Here is a 10,987-nt window from a genome sequence, read left to right as displayed (position 1 = left end):
TACTATTATTTACTGTGGCATTTCCCCTCTTTTAGTAAAAGGGGAGGTTCACAGAAAAGTGTGAGACCCAGTTCACTTTCCCTCTCACAGCCAGGCAATAGGAGGTATTCAGGGCATTGTAACTTCTGCTGTAACAGCAGGGCAGCAGCCTCACATTTGGAGGTTTATTTAATCTAATTTGACTTCCCACTGAGAAGGCAGCCCTTAGGTCAAACCTTTTTTTTGATTACACAGATTTCTTATAATTCGAAAAAAAAGAAACTATGGTCTCTGCCTAATATCTGTTTCCTTGTGTCTTAGTCCTGGAGGTTTTTAGGAGGTAACATCAAGGGCATAACTCCCTGGAAGGCCAGTAAGCCCCACGACTGCACAATTGCATGCATAAATGAGGTCCATGCCTGATAAGGCTTGGCATGCAAAAGTATGACAATAAGAGGGCAGAGTTCGTGAAATACTTATTATATTAGCTGAATATTTATTTGCCACAGCTGCCAGTACATACAATAAAGTTAAAATGTTAACACTGATCAGAGAACCACTGTGCTACAAATGTGGCAACACGATTTTATTTATAGTAAGATGTGTCAACATCCAGCATGACAAAATTGTACAAAGTTCACAATTTAAAAATGAATCATCACAGCAACTTGTGATTTCACACATTTATAGCAAAATTAAAATGTCAACAAATCCATGCTGTGTTGTACAAAAATAAATCAAACTTCAGTTCCACAGAGAGCACAATAAATAGTTTATACAAAATCCTGTCTTAATAAATGAATATCACTTAAATTAACTTAGAAATGAATATGAACAATAAGTTATTATAAATAAACTCTGACGAATCTGCAATAATCCTTATGAAATGTTAGCATTCTAATATGTGACACGTCTGTGTTCACTATGTCGGAGTCACAGGTACGTTTTGATTCGATATTATGTACCAACATTAGATGAGCAGCAGATTTGTGCTTAAAATCCCTTTTCCATTTACATAGGTGAGAACAGTAATAATCCAAAAGTCAAACTAGCTCTTACTCTATTAAAAGCATTACTATATTGGCATAGAAGCTGCAGACACAATGCAGTGGAAAAAAAGGCATATGCAGTCAATGAAGAACAAAGCCCTAAAAGAGGCTAGGGCAAGTATATATGTATATATATATGGCATAAGGTGAAAGACAAGCACCTTGCTTTAGCTCTCAAAAAGGCAATTCTGAACATGGCAGCTACAACTAAGCACAACAGAAAGTGGGCACCATGCAGGCTCAAAGCCGCATGGACCCAGAGTAATTACAGAATCTTTTCCCAGCTAGTTAAGAATTTGTCCATTGGGAAAACTTTGTAAGTTTTGCACAACGACTATGAATAAAGTGCTGCTGGGATTATGTTTCACATTGAATATTGTATCACATTTCCTGTCATGACCTCATTGTGCCCAATAGCTTCCATTATGGCTATTGCCACAACAGCGGCCACACGGGCTTCTGTGTTTCATTTGTTCAGACTCATGCGACTTTTGTCATATGACTGATAATATCAGCAATTGCACACCTTATTACACTGTAGATATAGGACAAGGTAAGTGCAAAGTAGAACTGGCAGGTTTCTAGGGACAGCGACCCTGTAATTTCCAGTCAGATGAAATTATTAATAAGGTATAAAACCCATACTTCCTTCTACAGAGACCCATAGTACAGATATACATGTACTGTAAACTACAAGACAAATTAACTTCACAGAAAGTGTGCTGTGGCATTCAGCGGCCATCCTATGTTCATTGAAGTGCATTGCTCTAAGCATCTTATAGCCTAGACGGCTGATGAAGTCACAACACCAATCAGTGCAGGGTGTAAGTAATCCTTCTGTCAAGATATCTTGTCTTGGAGTTTAGCCCTGGGCCCTCACTGGGCTACTTTGTTTTTACCACAAACCCCACTGCTCTTTTTTTTAAATAGAAGTAATGCAGGATAGTGAGGACATAGGGCTATTTGGCAAACCTAAACTAAAACAATCTTAAAGCTACTCATTATTTCATTCACTGTTCTAAAATCCCAAAACAATAATTTCATTTGAATGTCCCCACCTAATTGTAATCCACTTAAAACTAAAGCACATAATATTTTTAAAGCGTTGTTCAAAACTAGAGCATTTTCGCTACCAATCCTTGTCTATTAAACAATATGCACATAAATTCTTTTATTTTTAATTCTGTAAAACACAGTCTCCCATATGAGACAGAAAATCAGGGTATCCAAGTGATAGCGATACATAGATCATAGCTCACATGCTCCCAAGCTTTCTGTTATCTGTCAAATTCAATTTGTAATATTAAATTCTTCCCCTTTTGTAAAGCATTTGAAAGAATTCACATCCTATTCAATTTTTGTTCCGTCAACCATTCAAGAGTATACACTCAAAAAAAGTGCATACATTGGCAGCTATAAACATTACATGGCATATTACACTATGTCATCTCATATGAAAACGTACAAAATGTGAATGTTTTTAAAAACTATATATTAAATGCAATTACTATTTTCAAAGCAGGACATAAAATCATTATGAAGTCTCCTACGCATAACACCTTTGTAACAGAAATAAAGTTTCGTTATTCAACACTGTCTGGTAAATTAGAGCAGCAAAAACGTGAGGCATCCAAGCAAGATCTTTCTTAAAAACCAGAAAGTGGTCCTTAAACCTGTATTCCTTTCACAGCTTGCTTTATGTTTTCCAGCAGGGCCTTGTTTTCTGGGCTCTGATAACGATCTTGATTTGTATACATGTCTGTTAAAGTCGTCACGTAGGCATCAAAGTTCTGTTCATTAATTGGATCCTACAACAAGAAAAAAATGGTTATCAGGCACCTTGTGAAAACTCTTATGTAACAAATAGATGTTATAGTCCTTGGGTACTGCATGCCATCGTGTTTGCATTGCAACAGCATGCATTTATAGAACAATTTTATTCTGGTAAACGTTTGCAATATAAACTCTAACAGTGCAATACAGTCTTTTGAAGGTAAGAATTCTTTTAAGTCCTTTGTCAATTTGTTATTGTTTCAATTATTTTATTATTTCTTAACTATATAATACAAAATAATACTTTATTTCAATCTGCTCAATGTTAATCTTCCAGTAAATGAAAGGAGAAAATGTGGGAAACATTCAGCAGGTTAGGCAACATCTGTGGAAGGGGAATGAACATTTCAGGTTGAAGATCCTTTATTAAAACTAGCAGATTAGTTTTCACTCTTTGCCAGTTCTGGTGACAGTATTCAACCTGAAGCATTAACTCTATTTCTCGTTCCACAGATGCTGCATGATCTAATGAGTATTTCCATTTTTTCTGCTTTTATTTCAGATTTACAGCATTCGTAATTTTTTATGCTGTTCATTAGCCTTCCAGTACATCTGTGTGTGTACCGGAAGGCTAATGAAAAGCATAAAAAAATGCACTGGTGGATTTCTATAAGGTAAATCAAGTATCTAGAAAAACTGCAGCATAATGGTTAGAGAGACACTAAGGGAGGTTTTTATGGTAATAGATGGCAAACTCTCTAACAATCAGGAACCAATAAATATTCCTTGCACCATAACTAATTATCTGGATCAATGTTCCATTTGCTGAAGTGAGTGATAGCATTGCTAGGAAGTAATTTCAAGGAAGTAATCTCCTAGTTGTGACAAGTTAATTGTATGTCAGAATTATCTCCAATATGTCCTGCCTTACTTTGACCTCAGAGCAACACCTCATGGTACCAAAATCATATTTCAATTTTCCACAAATACAGATGGTGATTGGCTCCATGAGCACCAAATAATTGAAACAAGTGAAAAAAAACAAATTCCATTTTACTACCAAACCACCAATGAATACAAGAATCCTATCATGTTAATCTAAATTAGATTAGACCCCAGGATGCAGCAAAGCAAAAGCCGTCCATTAATCCATTGTATCCACTTCATGTCTTGTAAAATCTAACAAATGATATGGCTTTTATTGAGGATAAAAAAAGATTCCAATAATGAGTACCTCAGTAATGTAAAACAGCAAGACTGAAGCTAACATTGAGTTAACCACATTGAAGTGTTTGATAATAGGAGCATCCCAACTAACCTCAGTGAATTTAGCCCATGCAAGATTGACTTTGAGAAGATTGAATAGTGCCACTCATCAACAATGTTTGATGAATATAACTATTTCTCTTTTCATGTTAACAAAGTGAGGTCCAGCTTTTGTCAACTACTTTAACAGGTATGAGTTAGTTACTGCGAAGAGTTTGTACCAGCAAGGATTCAGACACTAGTATGGTCGAATTTACTTTTTAATATTGATGTAAAGCTAGTTTGGGTAAATTGGATTTACAATGTGCAGCATAAGTATGCCCAATTCAAGTGATAATCTGATTTTTGAAAAAGCAAAGCCAGTGCAGACAAGAAGTCATAGCTTTGAAAGGAAGAAGGCTCAACAGAGTTTTTCTTAACGATGAGAGATCATAAAGGTTAATGGCATTTTGTTATTTATGCTGAAAGTTTAAAAATATAACAGTGAGGATATTTCAGATTAACGAATATGTGATAAAAAGGTACACTGCAATTTTTCCAGAGCTTTATTGAGACCTGAACCTCAGATGTATGGAACCAGCACAAAACTGGAGAAGGTGAGAAAATGATTAACTTCAACGTGGAGCTGGTCAACCTTTATAGGTCAGGTGGTGGCTGAGATATTTCCAGAAAATATTCTATATGGGCTGGCACCTGGGCACTATTTTTCATTCAGGGTGGAGGAACACATTGTCCAAGGTGGCAGCTGCCAAAGTGCCAAAGCAAATGAGGTTGTAGTGTGTCAGCACTATTCCTAGGCTGCTATTGTCCCTGTTACTACTTGGTGATCACTGCCAGAATCAATCCCCACTTTTGGCAACGCTCATTTGAATAATCTGGTTATTTTCCCTTTAGTCTTCCATCTTGCATTGGATGGCAAAGCAACTTGGTATCGGTATTGGTTTATTACTGTCACTTGTACCAAGGTACAGTGAAAAGCTTGTCTTACAAACTGATCGCACAGGTCAATTCATTACACAGTGCAGTTACATTGAGTTAGTACAGAGTGCATTGATGTAGTACAGGTAAAAACAATAACAGTACAGAGTAAAGTGTCACAGCTACAGAGAAAGTGCAGTGCAATAAGGTGCAAGGTCACAACAAGGTAGATCATGAGGTCATAGACTATCTCATTGTATAAGGGAACCGTTCAATAGTCTTATCACAGTGGGGTAGAAGCTGTCCTTAAGTCTGGTGGTACATGCCCTCAAGCTCCTGTATCTTCTACCCAATGGAAGAGGAGAGAAGAGAGAATGTCCCAGGTGGGTGGTGTCTTTGATTATGCTGGCTGCTTCACCAAGACAACGAGAGGTAAAGACTGGTGTCCGTGATGCGCTGGGCTGTGTCCACAACTGTCTGCAGCTTCTTGTGGTCCTGGGCGGAGCAGTTGCCATACCAAGCCATGATACATCCAGATAGGATGCTTTCTACGGTGCATTGGTAAAAGTTGGTGAGAGTCAAAGGGGACAAACCAAATTTCTTTAGCCTTCTGAGGAAGTAGAGGCACTGGTGAGCTTTCCTGGCTGTGGCATCTACGTGATTTGACCAGTACAGGCTGTTAGTGACGTTCACTCCCAGGAACTTGAAGCTCTCAACCCTCTCAACGTCAGCACCATTGATGTAGACAGGTAGAACTTGTAGAACTTGTGACTTCTTGGGGAACTTGCACCCAGCGCAAGTCCATATTAACTATTCAACTGGGAAATTTTCTCTTGAATTGTTCACCAACCCAATAAATGCAAGCAGTGGAAAAGTCTCTCTGTTGAGAGCACAGATCCAGAAGATGATCATTATGATCATTATGGAATGACACATGCTATACATAACTGGTAATGCAACATCTACTGCAGGTAGAAAAGCCTCGATACTAGCACAGACTAATAACAGTATGTCTTAAGAAATTGAACGAAGCATTAAAAAAAACTCACCAGCATTATGTGATGGAAAGTAGATCCTGCACCAATTTTTTTTTATCTTTGGAAATCTAATAATTTGAATATTTGGCATTTGGTTGCATTTACAAGCAAGTTAATCCCTTACAAATAGGGAAATAAAAATGGAATTTAACTTTTAAAACATTTTAATTAGAATATGTTGTTTCTATACATTTGTGTCTTATGCAATCATCTCCCCATGCACAGAAGGGCAACACTCAAGACATGAAGTGTAGGCACCTGCACCATCAAAAGTACAGCAGTAACTGAGAAAGTCTCACTAGCCATAGAGAGAATGTATGGCTAGTGAGGCCTTAGAATTACATCCAATCAAAAAGCTGCTAACAAGGGTTGGGAAAGTTGAGAAACAGTACACTTGGGCACAGATTACCTACCTGTTTATAATTTAACCCTGTCGATTCATTTTCAATATGAACCTGCAGTGTTCAGCTGATAGGTGAGTCACTTGCCCTAAAGCAGGTGGGAATCACTTGACTTTATGCAGATCAACGAGTTAAAGTCAAATCAGTAATGAGGTAGCTAGAACCATCAAGGTGCCTTTGATGCTACAACCACCCTTCATCAGGGCTCCATAATGTCAAAATAACCCCAACTGCATTTTAACTGGAACTAAAGCAGGGAAACCTCAGGGGTTTTCCTATCAGACAAAGCTGATCTTCACACTGAGGCTTCCATTCATGGGATGGAAGAAATAGTATACTCTCTGGGCTCTGGAATAAATACCGTCATCTCCTCTGACTTGAATACACCTCTGCTTCCTGCAAAACCATCCCAAATCTCCTTCCCTGCTATGCATCTGCATGCTGGCAATGGCCCTAGATTGGCAGATCTTTCCTTGCCAGCACCTGGTCTCAACCACTTCCTGCCCAAGGGTGGACCTTTAAAGGGGTAAAAATGGATTGTACCAAATCTCAGGCAAATGATCCCATGTTTCATATTTGCTGAGCTCTAAACCTCCCTGGGAGCTAAAATTGATCACATGATCAAATCATTACAAATAAGGAATAGGGCACTGTATTAATTTGAAGGTTTCAAACAGATTGGTTTGATTAGCAACCAAAGCCAGAACACACTGGACGACAAAAGTAGCAGAGGATAAGATGGGAAAAAGGGACATAAAATAATCTGAGCGAGAACAAGGCCAAATGGTAAAATGTTCTGTGAAAAAGGAAACAGGAAGAGCAAAAAATGAGACTAGGAATAAACTGGCAAGTAACGTAACATGGAACACCCCCAAGTTTTCCATGGCTGCATAAATAGTGAACAGATAATGTGGAAATGGGGGGTGGGGGTGGGGGGGGAGCTAATTAGGCATCTAAAAGGTGAATTATGTATGGCTGGAAGTGAAGAGCAGGACAGAGATATTTAATCAGTAGTTTGCAACTGTATTTACCAAGGAAGAGGAGGCCTCCAAAATCTCAGTAAAAGAGGAGGTAGTAAAGATTATGTCTGGGACAAAACTTGAAAAGCAGATAGTTTTGGAACTATTGGCTAAACTCAAAGTGGATAAGTTACCCAGTCTGAACAGAACTTGGTTGCTGAGAGAGGTTGAGGATGTGTGTGAAAATGCAGAATGGCTGGCTGTAATCCTTTAGCCTTCCTGAGATACAAAGAGAAGGGCAGAGGACTGGAGAATACCATGTGCTGCACCTTTGTTCATATGTGATTTTATGTTCAAACCCAATAGCCTGGTCAGTTTAACCTTGGTGATAGGGAAACCTTTATGGCTGATAAAAATCAGGGGACAAAAAATAGTTACTTGCGGAAGTTTGAATTAACATAAATATGTTGAAGGCAAATTGTACTTGATGAACCAGATTTAATTTTTTTGATGGGGTAACAGAGAGGATTAATGAAGGGAGTGCATTAGATGTTGTTCACATTAATTTTCAAGAAGGTACTTGATAAAATCCCATGTAAAAGGTTGGTTCACAAAACTGAAACCCATAAAATAAAAAGGCCATGAAATTGGTTCAGGGAAAGAAAGCAAAGAGTTGTATCAATTAATTGTTTTAAAGACTGGAGGATGGCAAACAGTGCTGTTTCCTTGAGGTCAGTGTTGTCACCACACCTAATTTTGATATATATTAATAACCTTGGTATGGGTGTAGAGGTAAAATTTCTGAACTTGAGGATGGCACAAAACTTGACTGATTAAATGAACTGACGTGACAGATTAAATTCAATGCTGAGGTGTAAAATTGTATATTTTGTCATGAGGAATGCAAGGCATTTCGAATGGCTCAGCACGAGAAAACAGTTTTAGCTGGGAGTGGGAGTGGAGGGCATGGATTGTGATGCTCCAGCAGTGGTGTGTGGTGTGGAGGAGGAAGGAATTGCATTGATAATAGCACAGGACTGGAGAGAAGGGATCCCATTGGCAACATAGTTGAGGATGGGAGGAACGGTTCACACTTGCTATACTGCAGGGAGTGCTTGAGGGGCTCGGGCTGGCAGGCAGTGATCTCACTAGCAATGTCATGTGGGTGGGGGTAAAGTGAGATCTAAGGTCAGGAGAGTGGCTGGGGTTATCGTAGGGGAGGAGGAAGAGATACAGAAGATATGGGTTGTTGGCAGAGTGGTTTGATTTAATTAGTGGTGGGCTACACAAGAATTTAAGTAAGTATTTCATTCGTCTTCAGTCTGTGCAGTCTTGTTACCCTGAAAATGCCCAACAACAGGCACCAATAGGACAATGTTGTCCAGGTTGTCCTCTAATGATTCAGAAGAAGCTTTGCTGGGAATTGATGTCGTCACATGTGCCTCGGATGTGGAAATTACATTGAGGTCACTATGGTGACTCACAAGAATTGCCCAGTTGAGCTATCAGAGTTGGAAATGGCTATTGGAATCATAGAATCAAAGTTGTACAGCACAGAAATGGGCCATTCAGCCCACCATGTCCCTGCCGACCTTCTTGCCCATCAACACTAATCCAGTTTGCCTGCACTAGGTCTATAACCTTATCTGCCTAGCATGTTTAACTACCTGTCTAAATGTCTCTTAAAAGTAATGTAGTATCTGACTTCATGACCTACTCTGGCAATGAATTCCATATATCAATCACTTTCTGTGTAAAAAAAACTTTCCCCCAGATCCTTTTTAAAATTCCTTCCTCTTTGATACCCTTACTACAGGAAAAAGATTCTGACTATCTACCCTATCTAAGTCTATTATAGTTTTATATACCTCTATCAGGTCAGCCCTCAGCCTCCCTCACTTCAGGGAAAACAAACCAGCCTCTCCCCATAATTAAAACCTTCCATTCCAGACAACATCCTGGTTAATCTCCTCTGCACTCTATCCAGCATAACCATATCCTTCCTGTAGTGTGGTAACCAGAACTGCACACATTATCCCAAGTGCTATATAACCTATGAAGTCAAGCATGCCATAGCCTTCTTCACTGCTCTATCTGAATATGTTGCCTTACCATTTACTGTATATGTCCTACCCCAATCTGACTTCCCAAAATACATCACTGTATACTTATCTGGATTAAATTTCATCTGCCATTGTTCTGCTAAACTTTCCATCCTATCTGTATCCTGCTGTAACCTCAGACAACCTTCCTCGCTATCCACAGCACCACCAACTTTCGTGTCATTTGCAAACTTACTAATCATACCTCCTATCATAGAAAAAATAGCTTCTAACTCCATAACTGAAAAAAAATTAATTTCCAAGCAAATATAGACTAACTGGTACAACTGTAGGAAGAGAGAGACTTGGGAGTATATGTACATAAATCTTTGAAGGTGGCAGAAAAGGTCGAGAGAATGGTTAATAAAGCATTTGGGATCCTTAATTTGATAAATAGGAATACAGAAGACAAATCAGAGGCCACATTGAAATTTTATGAAACACCATTTAGGTCACTATCAGAGTATTGTGTTCAATTCTGGTCAAGACACTCGAGGAAAAAAATATGAAGGCCCTAGAGTGGGTGAAGAAAAGGTTCACTGGATTAGTACCAGGTATGAGGCATCTCAATTACAATTTCTGAATAAACTAAAGAATATGGGGCTATTCTCCATGGAGCAAAGAAAGTTAAAAGAATTGACAGAAGTGTCCTAAACCTTGACAAGTTTAGAAATGGTAAATAGAAAGAAGATGGTCTCATTGTAAGAGCAATCAAAGACTACTCAAGGTAGATTTCAAATGATGGGCAGAAAATCCAGGGATGAAGAGGGTAAACTTCCTTTTTACACAGTGGGTTTACAATCTGTATTGGGGTAATTGCCAGGAAAATGTGGTAGCAACAAGTTTATTTGTGGCTTTCAAAATGGAACTGGATAAATATTTGAAAGCAAACAATTTTCAATGCCATAGAAAAATAGTGGGCAAATAGGCAACAGGCACAGGTAAATGGGTTAAATAGCCTCCTTTTCTCTTTCACCAATCCTATATTCTATGTTTTGTCAAAACTGCAACCTACCAATGCCTTTACTGGATAATTCTGTAAAATGATAGCCATTGTATCAAGCCATTGATTGTTTGGGGGAATATATAATACAAATATTTTTATTTTGGACCTTACCATGTGTGGCAATTGAATGTTGGCCAAGCTGTGGATTAGGGACTGACTTAGATTGGCCAACTCATGCAGAAGAGACTCATTCTGTTGTTCAATTACTTTATTTTCTTCTTCTATCGTTTTTAGGTTGTTCTCCATTGTTGTGATCTGAAAAGCAAAGCATCCAATATCTATTAGCAACTTAAAGTCAAGCTTACATTACCAACTGATAACTTTAAAATCTACTTCACCATTCAATACACTTATAGCATACAGTATTACATTCATAACATTTATAGCAATTAGTAATTTTAAACCTAAGAGGTTCAATGCCCATTTGTGACCTTAAAAGAAGACTTACTTTACAATTCAGTACTTTAAAAGCTAAAACATAATTTACCACAATATTA

At 38.3% G+C, this 10,987-nt stretch overlaps 1 protein-coding gene across 17 annotated transcripts in view; it reads right to left on the bottom strand.

The window, feature by feature from the left end:
* Window positions 1-422: 422 nt before the first annotated feature.
* LOC127574826 (myelin transcription factor 1-like protein) overlaps window positions 423-10,987 on the bottom strand; it is a 372,272-nt gene continuing 361,707 nt past the window's right edge. For all 17 annotated transcript variants that reach the window (XM_052024235.1, XM_052024239.1, XM_052024230.1 and 14 more), the window contains 2 exons: window positions 10,602-10,745; window positions 423-2,836 (listed from right to left, as the gene is read on the bottom strand). In XM_052024235.1, coding sequence (XP_051880195.1) covers window positions 2,696-2,836; window positions 10,602-10,745 — 285 coding nt within the window. In that variant the 3' untranslated portion in view covers window positions 423-2,695. The remainder of the gene's footprint in view (window positions 2,837-10,601; window positions 10,746-10,987) is intronic.

This window comes from Pristis pectinata, chromosome 10, assembly GCF_009764475.1.
Source record: "Pristis pectinata isolate sPriPec2 chromosome 10, sPriPec2.1.pri, whole genome shotgun sequence".
NCBI classification, from domain to species: domain Eukaryota; kingdom Metazoa; phylum Chordata; class Chondrichthyes; order Rhinopristiformes; family Pristidae; genus Pristis; species Pristis pectinata.
Note: the sequence above shows the minus strand (reverse complement) of the source record. Positions and strands in the feature narration are given on the sequence as shown.